Source organism: Schistocerca americana, chromosome X (genome assembly GCF_021461395.2).
Source record: "Schistocerca americana isolate TAMUIC-IGC-003095 chromosome X, iqSchAmer2.1, whole genome shotgun sequence".
NCBI lineage: Eukaryota > Metazoa > Arthropoda > Insecta > Orthoptera > Acrididae > Schistocerca > Schistocerca americana.
In genome coordinates, this window is record NC_060130.1 from 257,766,619 (window position 1) to 257,794,464 (window position 27,846).

General features: G+C 40.0%; 1 protein-coding gene across 1 annotated transcript in view; it reads right to left on the reverse strand.

The window, feature by feature from the left end:
* Nucleotides 1-27,101, reverse strand: part of LOC124555948 (motor neuron and pancreas homeobox protein 1-like) — a 271,030-nt gene extending 243,929 nt beyond the window's left edge. Inside the window, exon 1 of the mRNA XM_047129997.1 lies at nucleotides 27,024-27,101. Coding sequence (XP_046985953.1) covers nucleotides 27,024-27,078 — 55 coding nt within the window. The 5' untranslated portion in view covers nucleotides 27,079-27,101. The remainder of the gene's footprint in view (nucleotides 1-27,023) is intronic.
* Nucleotides 27,102-27,846: the final 745 nt, after the last annotated feature.

Consider the following 27,846-nt stretch of genomic DNA (forward strand, 5'->3'; position numbering starts at 1 on the left):
GTCATCGTCACCTGACGATCTGATAACATAAAATGTGAAATACAACCAACAGAATTCATATCAACCAGCAGTCATTGGAAATCAATATCGTGGCAGATAATAAGCTGCACTGAACATATTTATTCGCACGAATTCACTCTCAGTTTTTGAACATATATTTTTTGAGAGCAGCTTACATTTTTAAAACATTGTGATTTTTCTTTGCAACGCTAATTCAAAAACCTGTCAAGTGAATTAGCAAAATAAAATGGCGAATTGATTGCCCCACCTGAAACAGTTATTCGACTTGACACTAAAAGGAACAAGTGACTTCAGTATTGTCTTTCACAGTTCATATAGTACATCCACTAAAGCCGAATTATTTGGGGTTTATTGTAGGAGAGTTAAGATAACACCGGATCGTAAAACTTACGAAAGGAAGATAACATAGGTAAGTCTGAGCCGCTGTTTCCCAGTCGAGTGACGTCAGATAATGCGAGGTGGTGCAGTGGTTAAGGAGTTGGAGTCATTTTTAGGAGGAGCTGAGATCAAATTCTTGACTGGACATTGCGAGTTAGGTTTCCGTGATTTCTGTCAATCAACTCAGGGGTGTGCTGGAATAATTTCTTTGAAAAAGATACAGCCGAATTCCTTCCTAGTGCTCATTATCTAAGGACTTTATGATCTATGACACGTTAAATATAATATTCCTTCCTCTTTATTACAGTAGTTTTTTTTACATACTTTTTAGTTCTCTGTTAGGTAAAGTGTGTCATGCTCCAACTTCACGTGCGACTGGTGGCGGCGGAGGTTCGAGTCCTCCCTCGGGCGTGGGCGTCTGTGTTTGTCCTTAGGATAATTTAGGTTAAATAGTGTGTAAGCTTAGGGACTGATAACCTTAGCAGTTAAGTCCCATAAGATTTCACACACATTTGAACATTTTTTTCCCAACTTCACTTCCACTTCCTCCGTTGCTGTTTCCCGCCGTTTTTCACATTTTTCTCATTCTGCCGTCTCCTTCCATCTCTCCACACCGTATCAGCTTTCTTACTTCTGGTATAGCATCCTTCTCAACACAGCACTTTATCCTGGAATATTGACTCTTTCCACTTTTTTTCATTTCTGTTATCGGAGCTATTGTTAACGTCTATTTTCCTAAAATACTTCAGTATTTCTTTGCTTAATCTGTTCTCATGTATTCAACGGAGATGATCGAGAGAGAACAGACTTCCATTTGCAACTACCTTTGATATTATTTGTATACTTGGGTAAGCCAGCCGGAGTGGCCGTGCGGTTCTAGGCGTTACAGTCTGGAGCCGAGCGACCGCTACGGTCGCAGGTTCGAATCCTGCCTCGGGCATGGATGTGTGTGATGTCCTTAGGTTAGTTAGGTTTAATTAGTTCTAAGTTCTAGGCGACTGATGACCTCAGAAGTTAAGTCGCATAGTGCTCAGAGCCATTTGAACCATTTTTATACTTAGGTAAATTTTCTCAACGTTCCTTGCTTTTCCTCATTCTTTTGTCTTTATGCTCTGGAATATTTTTTACAATATTTTACCATTGTATTCCTTGTTAACTGGTAATTAACATTTTGTGATTTGTCCGCCTCCGTAGATGACTGCCACGCACGGCGTCCCAGGTTCGATTCCCAGTACTGTCCTAAGTGGGAGGAACGGTATGGAGTGCATTCAGCCTGAGGAACTACTAGACCGTTTCGTAGCGATTTCAAGGTCAAGAGACACGACAACGACTGGGACAACGCTTGACTTGACCACATGCGTCTACATACAGGTACCGCATCCGATGACGCTATTGGCAAGGGATGACACGGCGGATGGTCGCGCCCGATTGCCCCGTCAGGGCCTGAACGCGGAACTCTACCTTATCTTACGTACTGGCATTAATCTTCACTATTCCTTTTCAAATTAGAAATAGACTTACTCCATACTAAAAGTTTATTTTGACTCACAACGGAAACCTTATTTTTAAAACCATTTTTTTTAAAGTTTAGTTTTTAACACTGTAAAATTCTCAAAATAGCTCTTTACAACAATTTTAATTGTTGAATAAGAGCGGAGTTCCAATTACTGATGTTTAAACTCTGATCCTTTATCATTTAGCTACAATATAGCAGGTCAGCAACTGGAAGCAGTTAATTCCATAAATTATCTGGGAGTAGACATTAGAAGTGATTTAAAATGGAATGGTCATATAAAGTTGATCGTCGGTAAAGCAGATGCCAGACTGAGATTCATTAGAAGAATCCTAAGGAAATGCAATCCGAAAACAAAGGAAGTAGGTTTCAGTACACTTGTTCGCCCACTGCTTGAATATTGCTCACCAGTGTGGGGTCCGTACCAGATAGGGTTGATAGAAGAGATAGAGAAGATCCAACGGAGAGCAGTGCGCTTCGTCACAGGATCATTTAGTAATCGCGAAAGCGTTACGGAGATGACAGATAAACTCCAGTGGAAGACTCTGCAAGAGAGACGCTCAGTAGCTCGGTACGGGCTTTTGTTGAAGTTTCGAGAACATACCTTCACCGAGGAGCCAAGCATTATATTGCTCCCTCCTATGTATATCTCGCGAAGAGACCATGAGGATAAAATCAGAGAGATTAGAGCCCACACAGAGGCATACCGACAATCTTTCTTTCCACGAACAACTGGAATAGAAGGGAGAACCGATAGAAGTACTCAAAGTACCCTCCGCCACACACCATCAGATGGCTTGCGGAGTATGGATGTAGATTTAGATGTAGATTCTTCCACATAAGTTCATTAAAACTTCCCCATTACCGTTTGTGGTTTTTCTACTATCCTATCGTCAAGATTAAATTGCAAATTCTGTATCACAAAATAAACGAGATGCACTCAAAAATTATATAAATATCGAATATTATCGATGTCTGTCTTTCGTGTTAATTACTTGTCCATTATCTTTTAATGCCCTCGCTTGTTTTTTTTCCGCACATAGAAAAAATAATACTGCGGCATTCTACATTATTCATTAAAAGAGGATAACTTCTCAGATACTTGAACAAAGTGTGAAGTCTCAAAACTTGTGAAGAAACCATTTATTCTAATCCGTACTAAGGGTTCCCTTCTTTTTCTCAACAATTTTCTTATCTGGTCAGCTTATCGTTAATCTATTCATCGTTAAATCTATAGTGTGTTACAGATTAAGAACGAAAATGTTCTGCACTACTTGAAGATCATTCAGTAGGTGGGCATACATTTGAAGATGTACGAGGAAATTAGCATGATGTTTCCCAGTTTTTACAGTCGGAAAGCAGAAAGTTTAGGTTTGAGATCCTGTCGAAGCCAAGACCTAAGAGGCGGCACGAGCTCACAATGGGTAAAGACAGGGGGGGCAATTGGCGGTATCCTTTTGAAAAGAACCATCCCAGCATTCACCTTAAGTGACGCAGGTAAATCACGGGAAACCCAAATGTGGATGGTCGGACGGGGATTTGAACTTTCAAAGCTGGCATATGAGGAGAAGGAAGCTTTACCACATTAGGAGGTTCAAAAAATCCGACTTTTTTAGTGCATAAATCGTTAGCTTAACTATCCAAGAATACGTGTCAAAATTTCGAAGTTAAATCCGCATTCGTTTGGATTTTATGACCGTAGAACGGAGTACACATCGGGTACAGGCAACATACTATCATATGATTTCCAGGGATGAAAATCCTCGGCACGAGTATTGCCCAGAGGTAGAAGACAGCTGGTGCGAGTGGCAGAAACGAACAGTCCTTGAACCGCACCCTACTCCATTGCACACCGACATACAGAAGGAAAGTCTTCCAATATATGAAGATTTATCAAGGGATGAATTACTGGAGAGATGTTTAGGTGGTCACACACAAAATGCGTATGAAAGTTTTAATTACACTATTTGGCGATTAGCTCCTAAACACTTGCACTCCGGACTAAAAGTCGTTGAATTGGCATCGTATTTTGCAGAGGGCTTATTCAATGAAGGAAATTCATCCCTTCTGATGGTCATGAAAGAGGCATTGTAGCACGCACGCAAAGCTTCAATCATGCCGAACAAATTGATAACCAGCGCGTGAGCCGGCAGAATCGACGTAGTTCATTGAAACCGAAGTAAGGTCGGAAAGCTCGGAAAGCACTGCTGGAAGCGCAAAATGAAGCCTATGAGGAAGAATAAAGATTACTCTATGGTGCTGGAATCGCAGATTAATAGGTAAGCATTTTACATTATTGTTAACTTCCTTTGATTTCTAGTTTCCGAAAATTTATTTTTCAAACGCGTTTATCTCGAAATGACTTTTTTTTTACATTTACGTGCAGTCTAACTAAAAAAGTATAGAACCTAACATTATGAAAATTGATAGTATGATTCTTTATAAAATTAGAAATTATATGAACTAACTTGTGAGATGATATCATGATTTTAAGGGTATTTTTCTTCGCATAATTAGAGAAAAAAATTGCGAAAATCGAAGTAAACTGTTCTAGCTCCCACAAAATTTTTAATTTTCATTATTTTCACCTGCATTGAGGTTCATGTTCTTAGAAAATAAGTTATTAATGTTAAATGAAAACCTTTTTGATTTCAGATGATAATCGGAATGGCTACACTGCACGCAATTGGAGAACTATATTCACAACCTTCAGCGGACATCACGGCGTAACTTTGTTATTTTTGGCTGAAATTATTCAAAAAAATTCACAAAAACTGTTCGATATATAAATGAAATGATGTCAAAATTTGATTAAATTGTAATTAATTCTTCCCAAAAAATCAGTGTCAAACAGCCTCCTGATGTGTTTTCCCCCCTTAAAAATACCCAACACACAGAAAATATAAAACTGTATATTGTGTGGGCAGCTATCGTATAGATTATCTATTGTCTGGAATATATTACATATTTCATTTGTTTTACACATAACTCTATCTTGGTCTAAAACAAAAATTACTTACAGTTTGAAAAATATCTTTGTTTCTTTTTTTCTAGGGGTTCTTTGCATTTAAGCAAACAGAAGATATTGTCCTTTTTTTTTTAGATAAACAGCAGATGTGATTTACAGTTCTCGAAGAATCCCAGCCAGTAAATAATTCGCAACAAATTTAATAAATGAAGAAAATTAAGCCTGCGCTTTAATAAAAAGCTTAATCAAAACAATGGAACGATTATTATTGTGAAAAACTTCGAGACGCTGAAAAATAATTGCTCCCGCATTGCTGTTGAACTAATATATTTTAATTAATTCTCTCCATCTCGTTTCGTCAGTAGACAGTTCGACAAAGGTGTGATTACCCTATGCTTCAAAAATATAAAAAGAACCATAATATAACAATATGTCACTGTAAAAGTAAATAAAGAAGAGAGAATATTGCTGTTTATACAGCCTTCCCCTTAAGATAAGTCTCAGTAAGTTTACCGATAGGTTGATGTAAGTCTACAGAGATTTAGTAATTTCAGAAAACGTTCGTAAAAGATTTTTATATGCCCAAAACTATAGGGAAGGAAGTTTCTTGGTCAACGTTCAGAGCTGAAAAACTTCTCATGTCGCCTTACTACAAAGCCTGAAAACCACTGAGAGTTCAGTTGCTAAAATGGTGTGGGTGAAAGACGGCCCATGAAGCTACTACAGTATTTTTCAGCCGGAAGGAAAATAGAAAGATTACTCTGAAAATTTCCTTGGAAGCACAATATAAAAGGTGGACTTTCACATTGAACTAACCATTTTGATGTCGCAAAAATGAAAAATACCGCGAGAACTAAGATGGGTGGGAGAAGAGTACGCCCATGACCTTGAGACATCATAACCTAAGTGAAAAAAAGTAGTACTCATTAACTGACAAGGAAACCTATGCAGTGACAGCCACATAAGATCCTAAACTCACACGTCTACTGTTGCGTTCGGATACATGCTCGATATTGTATTGTATAAAGATTTGAAAGCTATATATTTAAGGAACCGCTGATGGTTTCTGCCAAGTTATTTTCAGCACGGTATTTTTCCAGAGTGAAATGCGTGAAATGAATCAATTATTATGATGGAAATCTAGAACACAATCATTTTTAGGATTCTGCACCTCAATCGGTAAAAAGGGGATCCTTATAATGCCCCTTTTTGGTCTGTTTCTCTATCTGTCTTTCTGTCTGTCTATCCGATTCTTAACCCCTTTTTCTCAGGAACGGGTAGATGTATCAAATGGAAATTTACGCCACGTACTGAGGTTTAGCTCCCCCGGCGTTGTAAAGCATTTAAGCATGTAGATCAATGCAATCAAAATTATGTCACATACTTCGCTAATCGTAAACTCATTCATCAAAACCTGTAAGGTTCTTCCCGTTGACCTAGAATCATAACATTCGGCAAGAATCAAGGTTTCATACTACAAGTAAAAGAAAACGTCAAAAATTGTTAATTTCTTATTTATATATTTATATTTATACTTTTGTATATATATCATTTGTTTTCTATTTGTCTGTCCGACCGTTAAGACCTCTTTTTCTCAGGAATGGGTAGAGGTGTCAAGTTTAAATTTGGGTCAAATACTAACGGTTACGGCCCCTTGGCGGTGTACAGCATTTAAACTTCTAAATTAATGCAGTTCAAAGATACGGCCATCTATGTCACGTATTTCGATACTAGCAAATTCACTCATCACAACACGTCGGGCATGGTGGTCTGTCAGTGCCGGCAAGGTAGCTCAGCGTGTTCGATCAGAGGCTGACTGCCCTCTGTAATAAATTTAAAAAATACTCAGTGAAGTATTCAACGATCAACTTGAAGAGGCGTCGTGTGACATCCACAGGAAGAAGACGGAGAGAAGAAACACGCAGTAAAGCCCGTGCCTGGAAACCGAGAGGTTGCGGGATCGAATCTCGATCGGATTTCGGGTTTTTCACTCTTAGTTTTAACCTACCCCTCTCCATTCAAGAATGTGAGGAGTCACCAGAAACAACACGTGGTAAGTCCCCTTTCGCTCTTGGATAACTGGCGTACGTTAGGGGCACCCAAGTCGCTGAAGTGGTGTCAAATAGAAAGACTTACGCCAAGCCATTGAGCCACATGAAATTATTATTATTATTATTATTATTATCTACATACATAATAAAGTCTGTAAGGAAGGGTCAGAGCGCGTGTCCTACCAGCAGTTGTCCGGTTTTTTAATTATAAAGTACGTACTGATTTCGCGCAATACCGAAGAATGGTAAAATTACGAAAGGCTCCCTTTCATGAACGCAATAATTGGGAAAACATTCTACACATACAAGTTGTTAAAATAGCTCGTTATCGCAAAACTCTGGGCGTATATACTGTTCCTTAAGTATAACAGGTAATTCATGTGTTCTGTTGAGACTCTGCAGGGTTGTTTTAACCACAGAGCAAGAATATCTGTAGAGCGAACATTCAGATTTGCAGAATGGAATTTTTCCACCAACATGCAGTGCCTCTAAAGTCACGTGTCGTTGGTACGGTGTAAGACTTTCCGGTAACAGCCCTGCAGATTTTTAATGTCAGTACAGAGCCAGCATAAACAAATCTTTTTACGAAATATCATGACTGTTGTACATCCCATTCTTAGACATGTTAACAATTTCCATTCGTTATCTGGAATGAACACGGCTTAAAACTTTGAAGAAATAAACGCAAAGGCATTTCGCTTGTATTTGGTAAGTGTCACAGCTCAGATGTTGCTATTTTTTGCTATGGGAAAAGAAGGGATAACCTTCTCTATTTAATAGGTTTTGCACGGCACCGTGTCATATCTCTGTTTTAATAAATTACGCTGTGGTGGCATTGCGAAATAGTTTTCTGATACATAGCAATGAAAGTATATCGTTTCCACTTTCTGGTGCCATACATTTAGTCTCCGTTCATGCTTAGCGAAATCTAAATATTAATCGTTCATCGCGTCATAGGTTCATGTAGAAAAGTTTCATACTGCGACTGCTTTAAAATAAGTGCAATGGCTTAGAGATCTGTATAATCTCGAGGAAATGACTGACACTGTCGTATTTAAAGCTTATCTGCAGGTGAACTTTGCTCGAAATGAGTATACATTCTGCAGATTGAATCCCACACTTCCAGTGTTATCTATCACTTGTCTCGTAAATATGTGGCCGTAAAGGCACATAAATTAGCTCTACAATGTCAGCACTTTATTACACTGTGTCTAGATATTTTTTAACACATAAAGCGCCACGTACTAATATGACAACCAGAATTAGACTTTTGTGGTACTTATCTACGCAAAACAACTTTCTCTCCTCTGACGTATTTCGATTTGCATCCGTAGTAGCAGCAAATTTTTCACCATTGCCGTTACTAGTAGAGAGATGTGTAAAAAATAGCAATTGCCTGTCATATTATGGTGTCGGTCTCATCGAAAATATAAACAAACAGCGTTGTACGAAAGTCACGTAACAGTACCAGTTTTATGTTGGCGACATGCGCAGTATAGTATTATGCTCACTCTATAGATATTCCTACTCTATGGTTTTAACTACTGACGACGTGATAATCAGATGCAACACCTCTGAGAGAAACGAGTTGCCGTGAATTACCGTAAACCGGTATCAAACACAAGACGCTAGTAGTCGTCCTACGACGCCTGCAGTGAATCAATTTGTGCCGAGGGAAAAAAGGCATATTTTGGTTTAACGTCTCGTCCATGACAACGTCATTGGGACTGACTGGACAAGGATGGGACAGGAAATTGTATGCGGCCCTTTGAAAGCTAGCACCCCTGTGTTCACCGTAATCTATTTAGGAAAAAAAAACCACTTAAAACTTAAACGTCGTTGCTTCTAACAAGCAACAGATTCGAGTTCGATTTGCAGTCTGGCACATTTGTTCATTTGTCATAACATATTCATTACTCTGCAGGTTCAGCATTCCTGAACTGTTTCTACTAATGTCATTTCATGTCATTAAGTCTTCATTGATTTAATCCACATACACCCCATTCGTTTCATTTCAGAGAATTTAAATAAACTGATCTATATGTGGATGATCGAAGGAGATTAAATACCCCTCTTCCCGCATGTGAGTATGGCGCTATAACCTCCTGCGACGAATCAGTTTCTTTGCGCCAAGAAGCTGGTGCTCAGGGGTTGCTGGTGCTTTTTCCTCATTTTACTCCAATGTTGAAATAAAAATGCCACGATATTGTCCTACGTAATTGCGACTGAAATAATACACATGAAATAAAAAATATGAATCAGCTGCTGTTAATATTTCCTAAGGGGAAGTTGTGGAATTCGTGAATTTACTCTACGTGTGTCCGTGTTTGTTTTAGGTGTATTCACTCCTACGTCAATTTTTCTTCCGTTGCGAAGCATAGAAAATTTGCGAAAATCTTTAAAACACTTAGTTCTAGCAGTAAGGTCGTAGTATATGTGATATTACTACTACACGCATTGGTGCATTGATGCTAGGAAATATAACGATCTGTACACAAACATGAATGTTGAAAGGAAAAACGGAGAAAAGTGTCTGTCCAGTAGTGAGTTTAGATTGATGTACTTCTGAGGGGTTAGTCAGCATTACAAAAGTCGAGAAATTACTTCAACTCAGATTGTAGTTGAGATTGCAGCAATATTCTGCTGTGAGAAAGATCTCCTCTAAAGATACTAAACGAATATTGAAATAAACGAATTTTGTATGAGATAACTTTTGACATGGAATTTTGGAAGGTGAAATATTCATTTAAAGCCGGAAACCCTGCTGATAGCCTCTACAACCAATTCATTTTAACTGTATTCAGTTGCAAAATAGAAAGTCATGGTATCATACACCAAAATCGAATAGATGTCACTGAACTGGTGAAGACATACAACAAACCACTGGTAAGAGAATTTTAAAGCCAAGACTGGAGCACAGTTTTACAGATGGTGCAACGGTGAATCGGTATGCATGTGAAATTTCCGAAGAGATTGTAAAGAGTTGACTCAATGTTGCAGAATGCGAAGAATACCTGTATTTGCTAAAGAAGAGGCTGACGGAAATGTAGGGACAATAATATAAACAAGTTGGAGACGACGTATTGACAGGCGTAATATTAAAATATTCGAGTATTTTGTGCTGATCATGATCTAGAGACAGTATTTGGTAATCCACGAGCGACTTTTTTTATTTGAGAAAACATACAACTCTGGCGCGCAGCTGTACCAGGAACTTGCCCTATCTCGGCAGATAGGACTTCAGTAAGATAAGTCGCACTTTCCGATACTGACTCAAATCTTTGCGACTAACCTGATACCTGGACGGATTGGCAGCACAAATAAAGCTCGAAAGCTAACAGTGCCTGCACTTTCGCACGAGAAGGAAAAAGTTTATTACCACTATTCGCACGGTGGCAACCTGTCACATGTACCATTACGCTTTTATTTATTAACGAACATGTCTCTATGAATTTGATATGAAATAGTGTAAAAATTTATGCAAATGAGTATGGTCATACATATAACTTGCATCCTTCATCACAGCCACTGGCATTTAAATGCCAAGAAGAACACAAATAAACATTGATTTTAGCCGTGTGGCTTTAGTTAGAAAAGGTGCTTCTGTGTCAGTAGCTCTTACGGGAAATCACTTCTGTAGCCTTATTTACAGCATTTCACTACAATTACTACCGTACTGTTCAACCGGTTCTGGAAAAGATACAGCTTAAAAAATATGAGCTCTGTCTCTAGAAAAGTGTATGTAAGAATGACTTGAAAGAGGACTTCAACATCCGGCATATTCTCAACGTTTATTAGAAAAAACATGCATTCTGCATCAATCACATTTATTCAAAAATATTATGGCATAAGGTGTTTCAAGCGGAAGTTCTTACTACTGGAGACATACTTCCCTTTTTATTTTCAATTCACGGGCTTGTTACACCGGTGTTCGGTAGTTGTATGTGGCTCTATGAACTGCTTTACTAAAAAAAAAGTGGTGTACATAAGGCGAAGATTGTAGCATAAAAAATTTCGAACTGAACAATTTAAGGTTGTAGTTGTACTAATCCAACATGAGTATAAATCGAAAAAATATATTAAATGTAAAGTTTTCAAATCACCTGATACGGCGCTGTTACTTTCGAAATGTCTTGAGTTAAAATAATTGTACAATAAATGACTTGGTACTACTAAAATTAGTGCGTGCCGTCCAATCGACAACGAGTCCATTATAAGCAAAATGAAATTTTACGGACTTTAAAAAACATTTATGACCTTCCAGCAGAAAAATCGTCATGATTTAATCAATGATTTGTAATAAGTAGAAAACTCAGTTTATTATCGCGATATTTCCCTGTAAGTCCCTCACACTGCTATCTGATCCACAACTAGTTATTTATTAGAAACCAATTTACAGCTTATTAGATCTTTGGGAGGTATCTTCACAATTTTCTAAGATGTTTTATTTTCCGTCGTCAGGGAAACTGTTTACTGCCTAAGCCGAAATATGGTTTTTAATTAATGAATATCAGTAGAACAAAATTAAATTTATTAGCTTCTCACTCTTAAAATCTATTTTACTTTGGTAAGCACAAACTTTTAATGGAAAAGTATCTGCATTTTTTAAAAATCACCACTGAAGAATTATAAAATTCATGTTCTTTTGTAAAGTACAAAACATTCATTTCCCGTTTATAGCTGAGAGTCACGATATTGCGGCAGCAGAGCATGCAAAATTGTTTCAAAATATTTGCGATCCGTTAAATGACCGCAATAATAACACGGACCATTGTTTGATGAGGTGGCGCGGCACATAGCTGCTGCTACGCTATTTGGGTTTCGGTTCCCGATGCGGTCACACTTGTTTCAATTTTCCAGAGTTTTCCTACCACGTTTCAAGCAAATATATCTAGGGTTCGTTTATTCCACAGTGCGACCCAATTTCACCTTGTTGACAAATCATTCAGGACCACTCCATCTGTAATAAAGTCAATGAAGTTAACAGCCTCATCGGCTATGGGACTGCATGTCTCTCCTGATTCTTTCTAAAGAATGATCTTCAGCTGTATATTTCTATAGCCTAGATGAAGCAACCAGTTCTTTCTGCACCTTTTTACTTGTGTTAATTATATGAAATTACTGGAGTGCAGCTTTATTTTCGGTGGCCTATTAATTTAATCTTTGAAATCTGTTGGCATATTCTTAATGTCTAATGTCTTATTTGCTTCATGAATTTAAGCTGACTAAAGACTTTCAATAGTAAGATTTTTTTTAAAGGTGATCCTGTTGTTGCATTCTTTCGGTGAGCGTTGTTGGAAAACTGCAAGTACTTATGTCAATAATCCTTGGGATGTAACCGTTCTTGGCTTTTTTTACGCGAAATGCACGAGTAGATAAAAGAACAAATGCGATGTCCTCCTAATGTAAATATTTATACTTCTAAACTGTAGTTCTTACATAGTACAGAGAAGTAAGGATACTCTGATGCCAGGATCACGTAAACATTGCGGGTACGCCAACTGAAATGTGCTTAAGTTCCTTTCATTGTGTTGAAAAATTGGAGGCAAGGTCGAATAAAACGTGTGGTGTAATTTCAGTATTATTCTTCATACAGAAAGAGGAATCGTAAGTTAAGAAACAAATGAGCCACAGAAGTTACAGGAGGAGAAGCTTTAATTGGTGAACCTGTTTTCTGGAGTCAACAAACCTAGTATATCTCAGTTCCTTTCATTGTGTTGAAAAAATGGAGGCAAGGTCAAATAAAACGTGTGGTGTAATTTTAGTGTTATTCTCCATAAAGAAAGAGGAGTCGTAAGTGAAGAAACAAATGAGCCACAGAAGTTATAGAAGTAGAAGCTTTAATTGGTGAGCCGGCCGCTATGGCCGACCGGTTCTAGGGGCTTCAGTCTGGAACCGTGCGACCGCTACGGTCGCAAGTTCGAATCCTGCCTCGGGCATGGATGTGTGTGATGTCCTTAGGTTAGTTAGGTTTAAGTAGTTCTAAGTTCTAGGGGACTGATGACCTCAGATGTTAAGTCCCATAGTGCTCAGAGTCATTTGAATCATTTTTAATTAGTGAACCTGTTTTCTGGAGTCAACAAACCTAGTATATCTCAACAAGACACTAGCAAATTTAATGGGAGGTTATCACCGTTTATCCTGAAAAATGTGTGGCACGATTCCGTAAGTGTTTGGAAAGATACATATTACTGGTGTTCAAATGGATCTGAGCACTATGGGACTTAATTTCTGAGGTCATCAGTCCCCTAGAACTTAGAACTACTTAAACCTAACCAACCTAAGGACATCACACACATCCATGCCCGAGGCAGGATTCGAACCTGCGACCGTAGCGGTCACGCGGTTCCAGACTGTAGCGCCTAGAACCGCTCTGCCACTCCGGCCGGCATTACTGGTGTGTTTGGCACTATCGGTTTTGCTTTAGAGAGGTATCCACATCACTGGCTACGTACATTTCGCGTAAGGATCACCAAGACAAGATAAGGGTTCATACGGAGACGTGTAGACAGTCGTTTCCCCTCGCTCCATTTTAGAGTGGAAGGGGAAAGAGAATGACTGGCAATGGCAGAAGAAAACCTCCACCATGCACCATCTGGTGGCTTGCGGAGTAACTATGTAGATGTTTCTCATGACTTAACATTTCAAGAAGCTAACAAGTATTGAAACTTCTCCCTCTCCATAAGGCAACTTTAACTTATATTGTTGATCTTGATGACCGTAAAACTGCAGACTCAACGTACACAGGGTTTCAGACCTTCCGTTTCTTTCCAAAACAATTTATTACACTACTCTATCGGCCCGCAATACCACTTGTTTTTAAAACGTTTCGTTAAAGCCACGTTATTTTTCAAATGACGCCAGTATTCTGGAGCAGCGTAGTTAAAATTAATGTTTTTCATCCAGATGTAAATGTTGTGTCGTTGCTGAGACGTAATGCTTTTATATTTCAGCGGTCATCGTGCTCCCATAAACATTTGTCAAGTCGAAACTGTGAGCCAGTCGGGGAGTCGAATCCTAACCGCACTCCTCCGCTGTCGGTGCGCTACCAAATGAGCTATGAGGACGCCTAGTTGACCCTCTCTCCTCCCTTCATGACACTGATATTCAACGTGTCACCAGGTGGAGATATGGCTTCGAGTTCTGATGCGGCACGGAGCTGTTGTCTGTACAAATTTGAATTCTCTGTTCTTCCACTACATCGTAGTAAGCCACTGCCCCAGTGGTTTCTTAAATAATAGCCCGGGTGACTGTGCGATCTCAGGAAGTACGGCCCTAATGATTTCTCTATCAACAAGTGAATTAAATTGTACTTAAAGAGGAATCTTTGTCGTGTGTACTACAGCTCAGATCATGTCTACGTGTACATTCTACAGCTGTGATGCTTGAGACTTATTACTTCTCGTCCTGAATCGTGCATGCGGGTCTGATACTGGTTTTCAGCCATCTGCTGTTTACACAGCGCTCTTTGTGTGCCTCCGCAGCTTTTTGCTAGCCGGATATAGTTTCAAGACATAGCCTAGAGCAGGGATAGTGAACCTTTTTCACCTACCCCCCCCCCCCCCCCCCTGTTCCACTGTAATGGTGATCTATAAAGTAGGGAAGTAACTTTATAAAATTTATAGGGCAGAGCTACAGCAAGTTAAAGCATTTTATGATAATTACTTACCAAAAACTTTGTCAAAATTTTACAAAAACCTAATGAAAATGTTTTTAAAACCCCTACCACATACCGCACCCTACGAAAGCTGGAACGCCCACTAGTCGATGGTAGGGACCAGGGTAACTACCACTGACGTAGAGGATAGACAGCTACCAGCTGTCCACTTTACCACCGATAGTGCGACAAATAAGGAAGAGAACTACAGTAGTTACCGGCAGTGCACTGTTTGTGGCGTCGTAAACTGAGCTGTTTTACTGGTTTCATCAGAAGAGCGCCTGCTTCACTCAATGTCCACTGTTTCACTGACACTAAAGCAATCGTGGTCGCTCGGGGCCCAGCTGCCAACGCGTGAATATCTACTTTTGCATACAACAAAGCCAAGAACGTTTACACCACCAGAATTTTGAACATAATAGTAGCACTATTCCAATAGCTTATCATTGCAATCTCTACTAGTGAAAAATTGCTAAATAGTGCACAAATTTACAAAAATGGTCTTTATCCCGCCATACTCATAACATTCATAGTTTGTGTACCCATTTCTCTGTATTACACGAGAATTAAAATCCAGCCGACAGCGAACTCGTTACTATTGAAGATGTATTTCTGTTCTTAAACTCCTGGGCTTGCTGCGTAGTAAATGTCTTTTAAGGACATAATATACGAGTACTTATATAACCAGTTACACTGCTCGGAACATTATTTTTATTTGAACTATGAGCCTATTTCAGCCATACAGCTATTATCAGGTTAACTGTAACAGAACATCGTGTAAATTTTGGTACATTTGTTGTATTACATGTAAGTTACTTATGAATAATATGATTTTACATACGTTTCCCAATCCTGACTTCCATGCAGTATCGTTGTTTCGGACGCTGTCTATTTATTACTTATTATATTTTACTTTGTTGTAGCGGTAATCATCAGTTTTATAGTATATTCTGACTTTTCTTGTAGTAGTGGTTAGAAATAAATTTTAGTCTTTAGCTGAAAGATGATCAGAGATTTTGTTATTTCTTTTGCTATTTGTTTATTGATTATATTCTTTAGTCATTATTCAAGTAGTAATCAGTTGTATGTTCTAGTCTGTCATTTCTTTAATAACAGTCAGAAATAAACTTAATTTCCCGTTGAAATTTCGTGACAGCAATTATGTTAGATGATAAGCGATATTGTATGGTAACATCTGCTTGTTGACAATTCTGCCAGCGATATTGCTGTGTTATATTGAATTGGTATCTGTGGTGTTGTGTTATTAAGTTAAATTTTGTCCTTGGTCGTGTTATGGTTTATCCTGGACCTAGGTGGATAATTTCAACAAAGTTTTCAAAAAATCGTTTACATTTTAGGTCAATTCGTTGACTGAAGATTAAATGCGGATAATTTCTTGTGAGTCAATATATCTCAATTTTTTCCAATATATTCACTGTAGGTCCTTTTGGTATTGTGCGTAATATATCGACAGTAATTTCCAATCGGTCTGCTGCGTGTCGTTCAATTTTCATGTGGCAGAAAAAGGTGGCTGGGTTGTTGTCACTTAGTCCATCATGTTCTCGATATCTTGTTCAAATAAAAATAACATTCCTAGCAGCGTAAATGGTTATATAAATATATTATGTATTTAAAAGGTATTTCCATTCATTTACAGCTACATATGATTAACATTGTTTTGGTTAATTTATTTAACACATATTGGGAGCGAATCTCCAAGCGCTACATACACGTAAAGTATGCAGTGCTTGGAGATAACTTCCCAAGATTTCGAAATGTTTAAAGTAAAAGACGTGGAGCAAAATAATATATCGAACTGGCACCTGTCAATGGAATTAACCTACTTTCACAAACGCAGTAATGGCATTTGTTAAGAGGTCAGTAATATATATTTATCGCAAGTTGATGTTGGCTTGATATTTTGGCGCAGTTTTCTTCTGAAGTTGAAATGTTTCTAAAAACTATGGGAAATATCAATTAGAGATCACAAATATTTTACTGGCCGCCTTTAGCTCAGATACTGCTGTATTTATGGAGAATAGCTCACGTCTGAGAGTTATGAAGAATGACATCTTTGTAGCACTGTACGATACTAAAAAGAAATATTTGAAGTTGATTTCTTTCTTTTCGTTCCCTGCTATTATGTGGTTAACGTAGTAACCATAATCGTGGCATTCGTCAGAAACGTCGGTTTTTTGTGGTATATTTTATTAAAATTTAACGTTCGGTATGTTATGAATTGAGAAAGAACGCAGTATTTTCCTGAATTACGGCACAAGGCGAGTAAAAACGAAATTACGTTGCTTAGTCTGATTCTTAGATTGAAACCATTTATATTGAAATACTGACGATTAGAACTGCGCCGGGAGAACAAGTAAGATCCTGATCCATTTTTTCCCACTGTTATTCGTGCCATAAACCAAGCGCACTTGTTACCATGAATTCAGTCAGTTTCTGAGGTCACGCATAACACATTATTGTTAACTCTTCCCATGTATCTCCTTTGCTATTGTCTTCGCGATAGTCACATTAACGGTACATTCAAAATCCACATTCACGTGTGATAGCGGTCTCGAACCCGTGGTTTTCACTATACGTGGAAGCAACGAAATTCGAGATCATGGATGACGGTTTTTTTGAAAAGTGAACCGAAGAAAGGGACACTGTATGCTTACGTTTATTACGATGGATATCTATAATACTTTATGATATTCCACGCACATTTTGCTGATGAATTAGTTTGCGGAATCTAACGAGATATTTTAATGCATCCTTTGAACGATACTGAAGTTTAGATAGACATATTCAAAAACTTTTAAAAAGTCTTAATAAGCTTTATAAAGTCTAGTCATGGTTTTTATGACAATTTACCCTCAAAGCTAACCCAATCTCGCTGTTTCAATTTTAATTTGAAGGCATCGCTTCCGAAATCCAATTTAGGACGTTTATGTGCACATCAATACTATCTGCCTTTAGTATGATGAATCAATAAAGTTTGCACTCGTCTACAGTCATTTCGTGAATTATCCGTGCGGCTTAAAATATTTAATGTAACCGAGATTCGACCAGGGCAATTTTTCTCTTTCCATAAGACTTGCAGGATTTCTTTAATATCATTCTCTGACTTACTTGATTTTGAACGCTCCTTGTCTAGCTTGGTAGGTTACCCGTCATTTCTGTTCGATAAATAAAAAGTATGTATAAGTTACCATCGAGAAGTTAACGTTATGTACCATTGCTACCAAAATTTCAGTTCTCCTAATTTTCAGATGACACAGAATTTCATTTCTTTTTCTTCAGCTGGAGCCATTAATGTCTGCCAGACACTTTCAATATATGATTACATGTCCTTCTTAGCGTTCTCTTTGCAAATAACAGTACAGGGAACACTGGTGGTGCTTTGAGTGGTCTACTATAGCTTTTAGTTTGGTGAAATAACTTTGACGAATATGAATCAAATATCTGGTTAAGAAATTACCTCGAATCACCTAGGCAGCTACTGTCCAAAATAAATGTGGCGTTGTTTTTTTCCCTGTAAACTACGCCAGACAAAAAAAGCAGCAAATCCGCCTGCCATTAAGAAAGAACGTGTGACTGGATATCCATCGTTTTTAACTATAGCAGTATATTCTTGTTTGCTGTTAGTTCGTGCGAGTCTACGTCCTGTAAGTACTCCTTTAAGTGCATAAAGTTGCTTGAATGAGATCACCGGTAGAAAGTGCTACCACTTTGCGAAAAACAGCATCGCCAGACAAACGATGAATTATCTAGGTGGTAACTAAAATCCTGGTTTCAAAAATCTTAATTCCCGGGAAGTCGTTTTGCACAGGAAGTATTTTCTATGATTTTCTTTTATTTAGCATGTGAGAAACGTTGTTATAATTACGTAGAAGAGAATTTTTATGCCATTCAGTCTATTTAAGTTTTTTTAGTTCTGTCAATATCTTAGTGCATATACAACATAAATAATGGAATCTGCGTTTTAAATTAGACTTGCAAAAGAACAACCGGCCAGGAAATCATGCCATGAGACATGGAGACAGCGTTCCTGTGCCGCTAGTAGGCCAGCGGAGCGATAATTCAAAGGAAGTGCGTCTCTTGTTGTGGTGGTGGCACACCGTCATTGATGTGTACAATCAGTGCAAACAGTAGGCTAGTGGATGCAAGTGTGAGCTTCATACATATAATCCGGGAAGAGATACAACGGAGAAACAGCGTGGAAGATTATAAACAGCTCCCTTCGTCGGCCATGATACAACATGCGGCGCGTGCGCAAACATATCAGGAACGCCCCTCGCATCGCGGACTGGTCAGAGGCAGCAGCAGAAATTAGAGCGATTTGCAGTGCCCTGCTACGCTTGAGAATTCCGTCTTCCTAATGAGATACTGCCAGCTATAATAAGGAATAGCACCGTTCAACCGAGTGCAACACATTGGAGTGTTAGTAAGTCAGAGACACAACAGAAGCAGGAAATTACACGAAATATTATGAAAAAAGCGCCGTATTTGCCTCACACAGTAAGTAACAACAAAAGGTTATCCTGCAGGATGGAATCCAGTGAATTAAAAACCGCGCAAGAGAACATCCAGACTACAGAATTTACCCGCTCTTGGCGTCGCCTGGCTATAGCTCTTGTTAAATTGTGCACTTATAGTTTCGCAAACGCCGGAGATGCAGTCCTTTTCTAACGCTGTCAGACACAGGTAATGGCAACCAGATTCATTAACAACGTTAACTCAAAAATTTCACAGTTGGATAGCGCTTCGACCCAGGAATTGCTTGGTACATAGTCCGGAATTTAACTGAACAATTATAATAACAGTATTCCGTTCTATTTTGAGTTTTAAATTAGGCAACGTGAGTGAACACTTGTACAAAGCTCGCACTTGAACAAATTCGCCTAGGCACTGAATTTGTTTTCTTAGTAACTCAGTGCGATCCTGCGCTTCGTTATCTGTGTTTGTCACTTCTTTTTACGAAAGACGTCTTCGTGGTTTGATTAACACAGATTCTGTTTCCTAAATGGATACCTTAGTTCCAATTTTCTGCGCAATGGGGATTTAATTTGCTGTAATGAATGGAATAACAGACAATACTATCTATATGTAAGTGTTTAAGACTTTCTTGGTTTTATTGCAAAAGTAAAACAATAAAATGCATTACCAAGTGTGGTTTTGGATCATGTTAAGAATATTCAGTATCGTTCACTTGGAACAGCACCTCGGCATTGGATTTCACATGATTTCCCTAAAGCATTTCATTCCTCCTAGAGTGGACGACCTCCACTTTCTCTCTCATTATTAAAACTTACAAAATCAAATACATTATTGTAAAGTATTACTATTATTTTCAATGATATTACAATTCTGGTATTTCATAGCTCCATATTTTGTGATTCTGTTTTGTGTTATTTCAGTTTGTTTTATGTTAGTTATAGCGCATTCTGTCTCATAGATGACCCAGAATACCAACTTAATAAAAATGATTCATTGAATATATGAAACCTATGCTCCTTTGAATGCAGGTGTGTGTGAGCCGCACACGGTATGTTTCAACAATACCCACCTCAGTGAAGTGGCCTGTAACGTCTGCCCTTCGCAAGCTACGATACAAAGGCACAGCTAACACGGAACATTGATCTAAGAGAAATTTTCTATCGGACAGTCTATTTGAAGCCAAAAGGATTTTTTAAAATACTATGAACCGAGCCTCCAGCTTCCCTCTGTGTAAAACTTCCAAAAAATTTAGTTCCCAACAGATCAATCCATATAAATGATTTGTTAAGAGACGCAAGCGTATATCGTGCACAAGTTTTACGATTATGTTAGAAGATGTTGAAAGAACTGCGCTCACCCGGCGGAGATTTCAAAGGCAAGTGACATTTATACCATTTGGTGCCGACGTCAACAATTTTAGTCTAATAATTAGGGTTGCAGTTCAGCAGGACGTTTCAGAAACTAAAGCGTTTTAGTCCTATGCGCCTAGATATCGATGCTCTGGATGGCATGACGACTTATTAAGGTCAACAAATAGAGCTGGCTGAATATACGAAGAAATTTCTCTATTTTCCTTTCAATAAGTAAACAACCGCATCTCTAGATAGTTGTAGTAACACAGTCCTCGCTAACCACAGAACTCTAAAGATTCATACGGCGCTTGCCTTTCTTTTCTTTCTATCAAACGCGTCTATGACGCCATGGAAGAAGAGGACGCGTAAAAGAACCTCGAAATAGAAAACAAAATACCCGGTTAAAGATTGCTCTACGTATTTCACATGAAATATATTTCCTCGGCTCTACCTAGGGTCAAGAAATGTGTTACTTAGCAACACACACATTATGCGTAATAGCTACGACGACACAGTTTGGGCTTATATGTCAACTATTCTGTAGGTAATAAAATACGGAAGTAGGAAATGTTTACTAGTTCCGCTGGCTCATTGGCGCACACTCAAAAATCGTACGGTGGCTGGGGACTACAAATATATAAGCAGACATATTATGTTCTAGTGCTGTCATATTTCCAGGTATTTCCAAAGGAAGGTGGAACCATTCGATGCAACCGTTGTTATTTCTACAACGCATAGCTACCCTCGGTATTTCACACGTGATACGTACACGGATTCCTCTATAGATTGCCCTAGTTTTGCAGGCCAACTAGATAATAACAGAAACCGAAAGAACATACTATGCGCTGGTGTATGTTAGATTTCTTTCATAGTGGCCGAAGGAAATTATCACAATCTTGCGAGGGTTTGATGTCATGCAGAATATCAATAATCTATGATTAGTCATAAGAAAGCTTACTGCCTACAGATATACTACTTGCACCCGAAGCGCAAAGGGGTCATAGCGAAACAACGGCTGAAAAAGAAAAAAAGAAAATACAAGTGGGAAGACTTTTGCGCTGCAGTAAACGAAGGCATTCTAGCTAGAGAAATGGAACAGAAAGTTACATAAAGAAAAAACGAACGCTCTAGTAACCAACGAATGCAAGAATGAGCAAGCGAATACGGCACATCATTTTCACGAAGTTGACACTCCCGTCAACAGATTCCGATGTTGAAATACACAGCGTAGAAACCAGACAAGAGAAATTACAGACTTTTCTGTTGCTAGAATTAGAAAGAGCACTGCTGTACGGAAGCACTGCACTAGACTGACCAGCATACATTAATAAATAATCCCACATCTACCGCTACAGGAAAAGAAAAGTCTAGTTAATGTGCTAAATTCTGTGTGGATGGTGACTGAAACAGCTGCCAGATAGTAATTTGAATTTCAAAAGGGGCAGCGCCGAATTTCAAAAGGGACAGCGTCAGTGAAATCCTGATACAGGCCGATTTGAGAAATGCTCTAACGGAAAGAATACCTGCTGCATTTACATTTCTGCCGAGTGTATATAATAATATGTGTTTACATGTATCATCAAACAAACTGACTGTTCTTGGCCTGCCCAAAGCTTTCGTCAACAACCCACTACAAATACTATCTTATAGACAAATACTGATAAAAATATCTCGGTGGTCATAGGATCAAGGAAAACGAGCAGGGGGATAGCACAAGGCTCAGTCCTGTCTGCGTTGCTACTCGATTCATATTTAAATAAATCACCTACTTGTACTAGCGCATAGTGATACCAGATTACTCCATTTAGGTGGAAATATATGCATTTAGGTGCAACGTTCGACACGTTCACTGCACACAAATCTCACGGACGTTCAGTTCAGATGGGGCCCGTTACAAACCTTATTTAAAGAAATGTTACACGTAGCTACCATGTCATTTAACAGTAGAGCGTGTAAGTTCACGGTCTGAAAACATTCCAAGTGAATATTATTTCTCAGTGTTTCAGTAGCGATGTGTCAACGTCTTCATTCCCACAACTCTCATACGTTTCACCTTATGTCCGTGACGGCAAGCGCATTGACATTCACACTAGGGTGCAGTGTATGCTCCTTCACACAGCTTACAGTGTCATGCGGAATAAAAATGTAATTTTAGATGTCCCGCCTTGGTGGTAATTACGGAATACATTTTTTGCTCGTGTATGATAAAGTTCATGGAGAGACAGAGTCTCCTCTATAGGAATCAACTCTAGTTCCACAAGGACCGACCGTGTGAAACTGGACTCCGTTTCCTCGCAAGATGCAGAAGGGTATCGATAGCAAAATCCAGGTTTATTCCGTGTTCCTCGTTCCCCACCGTCGCCTAGTTAATATCATACACGCTCACGGGTATAGGAAAAGACATCTGGTTGGACTTCCGAGGAAACAGAACTCAGTATGTTGTTTTCGAACACACATAATAAGAAACGAAATTAGTGCATGACCTAACAAGTAACATGTATAGCTCTCTAAGACTTTTCACAAACGATGCCGAAATATACTAGCAGCTAATGTAATTACAAAAGTGTTACGAATTAGGGGAACACTTGGAGATGATCATGTGTTATGATGCTCGTAAATAGACAGGAAGGTCCGATTTTATTAAACTGGTGGCAATTCGTCGGATGATTTAGTCACAATCGTCAATTGTCTTGGAGTATCTTCTATCATAAATTTAAACTTGAACGACCACATCAATCAGTTCGTCAGGAAGGCAGTAACAGGCTGAAATTTACGGGAATAATCCTACGAAAGCGTAATTTGCCCACGAAGGAGTCCGCTTAAGAAATGCGCGTTCTGGAGTACTGTTCGTCTAATAGGGACCCTTGCCAAGTTAGATTAACGGATGAGACGGAGAAGGATCATAGGAAAGCTTTGCACTATGCCTCGGTTTCGTGCGGAGCGGAGCGTTACAGAACTGTTCAACAAAATGCGAGGGGGGAATCTGCAAGACAGGCGCGAAAAGAACCCACTCTCGAAATTCGGGGTGCACGTGTTCCGATACGATTCAAAAAATCTATTACTTCCACCAACACACATGTCACATAATTATCACGTAGGTAAATAAAGATTCTTTCTAGCTTCTACAGATAAGCTTACTTCTCAAATAGAAAAGGAAGCACGGATATTATTTTGGTGGAGTGCGTAAGCCTCGCCGCCAACTGTACGGTAGCTTTCATAGTACAACTCTCGATCTGGATGTAACCGAAATACATTATTGTTCGTCTTATTTCGCACAGATAGATAAGACGTGGGTAGAGGTCTGCGTGCACACGGATTTCCGCGAATATCCGTACTAATATTGACTTCGCGGGTAAATGCCTACGCCGGTGCGGGTGCGTCTACTGCTACACACAGTGAAAATTACTTCGTTGTTAAAAGTAGAAGGACAGTGTCAATATTTCAATTTTCGTCTATTTTCATCGCATGCAAACGATGAAAATAATGATTATTGTTTTAAGTCAATATTATTTCCCATTTGGACGGAGTGCGAACACATTTGCTTCGCTGTACAGTGTCCTGGAAAGGGTAGATTCGTTGTTGGCATCTAAAAGGCTATATATAGCATTATGTCCTTCATAGTTGTTTCTGGACAATTACAGGTGCATTCTATTTCCGTCTGCTTTACGTCTGAGTCATTCCTGCTTCGTCTACGGTAACAGAGGCCACTTATGCAGTTATCAAAAGCAGCAACAAAGCTATGTCAGGATTCATCTAGGATACTCCATCCACTGTAATCTTCGCATGTGCTGACTCATGTTTGTGTACACATACATCACAAATAATACACTGAGAAGTGTAGCAATTTGAATGATTCAACATTATAATGAATTAACCCGTTGTTGGGATTTTTTAGTCGGAAGACTGGTTTGATTCAGCTCTCCATGCTAGTCTATCCTGTGTAAGTGTGTTTATCTCAGTATAACTACTGAATCCTACATCTGTTTGAACTTGCTTACTGTATTCGCTCCTTGGTCCCTCAATTCAATCTTCACAACCAGCCCCCAGCTCATACTACCCATCTTTACCAAACTGGCGATTCACTCGTGCCTCGAGATATGACCTAGCAATCCAGTTTTTCTCTTAGTAAGATTGTGACATTAGTTTCATTTTCCCCAAGTTCGATTAGTTCTCTCCTCATCGGTTATTTGATCTTCCCATCTGATTTCCTCCTTTCTTCTGTACCACCACATTCTGCACATTTAATAAAGGAACTGTGTAATTACTTTTAAACAATATGAAATGTGTGACGATAACTTTTAATACGACTTCATTTTACTTCCAAGTGTTTCGCAGATAATTTCACAAATCTGTTTCAATAATTACCACAGAACGTTAAAACCTTCCGAATAAATGAAGAATATGACAGGCTGTTCTTCATTTGTGTGGCCGTAGTGTCCGTAGTTGCTTTAGAATTATAAAGGTATTTTCAAGTCCGGTTGTGCAACTACACGAAAGTAGGTATTTTTGTCGCCAAACGCGTTTCGTTTTATTGCTATGAAACATCATCAGTCGTTTGTAATGAAATATACTTACAACATATCTTGCTTTTTAGACCTAAAAGCAGTTCGTTTCAAAAAATATTGACGTTTGACTTTTTTTGCGGCATTTTTTGTCCGATTTTCGCTCACAGCCGTGTGTGACACTTCCCGATGTGAGAGAAAATCTGACATAAAATACCGCAAGTAAAATCAAATCTCATTATTTATTGTAGTTAACAGTCTTTTGATTTAGCGAGCACGTCAAACACGTTTGGTCGCAAAAATACGCACCTTCTTGTAGCTGCACAGGCGGATTTAACATACCTTATTATAGCGACAGGCTATGCTGTATTAAAATGTGGTCATGATCGACCTCTACGTTCTTGGTCAATGATATGTAAATTACAAGGTCCGATTTTTGCAGGTGAACATCTAAGACCAAGGGCAAGCCTACCGTCGAAGCTACAACGAGTTAAAACGACTACAAAATGTTAATATCTGTAGGCACGGGTAAAAGACTTGCCGATGCGGTGTGGATCCGAACTCGTTTGTCAGCGCAGATCTCTTCCTATATACGCAAGTGATCTCTCGGACAGGGTGACCAGTAACCTGTGACTGTTTGCTGATGTTGTTGTGTACCGGACTGTGTCGTCGTTGAGTGACTGCAGGAGGGTACAGGATGACTCACACAGAATTTCTATTTGGTGTGCTGAATAGCAGCTATCTAATTGTGGAAAAATGAAAATTTATGCAGATGAATAGGGGAAACCAGTTCTATAATGTTCTAAAACAGTATTAGTGTTGTGTTGTTTGATACATACAAATAAAACAGTTTCTGCGTCAGTCACTTGCTTATTTTTCCATTACGCGTTTCGATGTTTCACGCCAACATCGTCAGGTGCAGAATTGTTTAGCTGGTGTTGGTGAAGAGTGCAGACGTCGTTTCACAGTAGCAGACCAAGGGTGGTGTAGGGTAAGTTGCGGCTTTTGCAAATGACAAAAATTGTATATTTAGAAAAGGCACTTTTGAGATCAAAAACATGAATTTCTGACAGTGAATTATATTTACAGGAGCGGTAGAGTCGTAAAACATCAGTATAAATACCGAGAACTTGCATCAGGCAGCAGTTACGCACACATTTTACGACCGCTCCTGTAAATACAATTCACTGTCAGGAATTCATGACTTTTAATCTCGAAAGTGCCTTTTCTAAACAAACAATTATTGTCATTTGCAAAAGGCGCAACGTACCCTACGCTGTCCTTGGTCTGCTACTGCGAAGCGACGTCTGTACTGTTCATCAACAGCGGCTATGTAAATAAACAGTTCTCCACCTGAAGATGAGGGGACTGATGACCTCAGATGTTAAGTCCCATAGTACTCAGTGCCATTTGAACCATTATTCCACCTGAAGATGATGGTGTAAAGCATCGAAACGCGTAGTGGCCAAATAAACAAGTGACTGATGCAGAAACTGTTTTATTTGTATTTGTCAACAGTCGCAGCCCTGATAATGCTGTTCCTTACGGACGAAGTCGGTTGTAGGAAAGGATTGTGTGGACTTCGGTTTATTGGGAAAATTCTAGGAAACTGTAGTTCTTTCATAAACGTGGCCGTGCACAGAACACGTTTGGGATCCAATCTTGAGTACTGCTCTAGTGTTTGGGATTCCCACCAGATCGGATTACAGGAAGACATCGAAGCGCTTCACAGACGCGCTACTAGATTTTTATCTGTAGGTTCGGTCAATACTCGAGTATGAAGTAAATGTCACGCAATTTTTGCTGGTAAAGCTTGGAGGGCAGACGACTTTTTTTCGCGAAACACTACTGCGAAAGTTAAGAGAACTGGCGTAAGGGGAAGACGCCAGAACGATGCTACTGTCGCCAACGTACATAGTGCGTACGGACAGCGAAGATAAGTTATCAGGGATCGTACGGAAGCATACAGGGAGTCGTTTCTTTAACGTCCCATTTGCGAGTAGTTCTAGGTACTCTCAGCCACTGACCGTAGTTCGTACGTAGATGTTGATGGTATATAAGCCGTTGCAGTGTAGGTTACTGACCTGTGAGGTCGGGGATGCGCGGGTAGAGCAGCGAAGCTCGAGCCAGCCACTCCATGTGGACGTGCTGCGCGGGCGGCACGCTGGCGGCGGCAGCGGCGGCGGCGGCGGCGGCGGCCACGGCGGCCGACACGGAGGCGGCGGCCGAGGCGGAGGCGGAGCCCGGGGGCGGCGGGGGCGGCTGCGGCTGCGGCGCGTCCTGGCGCGGCGGCCGGAAGGCGGAGCCGGACACGGTGTAGAGCAGCGGCGGCGGCTGCGGCGCCGGCGGCGGCGAGAACAGCAGGCCCGGTCGCGGCACGAGCGCGGCGGCCGCGGCGGCGGCGGCCGGCTGCGGCTGCGGGGGCGGCGGGGGCGGGCTGGTGCCGCCGCTGTCCGAGTCTCCGCGCGCCAGCAGCGACTCGATGCAGAAGCTGGTGCGGCCGCGGCTCGCCGGCGGGCCGTCGCGGCCGGGCTCGGAGCGCACCTCCAGCTTGGCGGCGCGCGCCCGCTGCTCAGCGCGCCATACGCCCGCACCCGAGCCCTGCCGCTCCACACTCACTGCCGCCCACACTTCACACTCCGTCCTGACCTCTTATAACACAGTCCCGCGTAGCGCTTCTCCCGGCCCGTCGCCGGAAACCGATTCGGTGCGACGTCTTCCTCGCCGGATCTTCGCCTCAGTTTTCTTCCGTCTGCTTCGTCTACGGATCACCGTCCTCTTTCCGTTCTGACCGATGCCGGACGTGCCTCCACAGCGGCCGCTGAACTGTAACAGCTATTTACTTCACTCTGACGGCCTTCTGAAACAATCGCAAACGAAAGTTTCACTAATATCCGTCGATAGGAA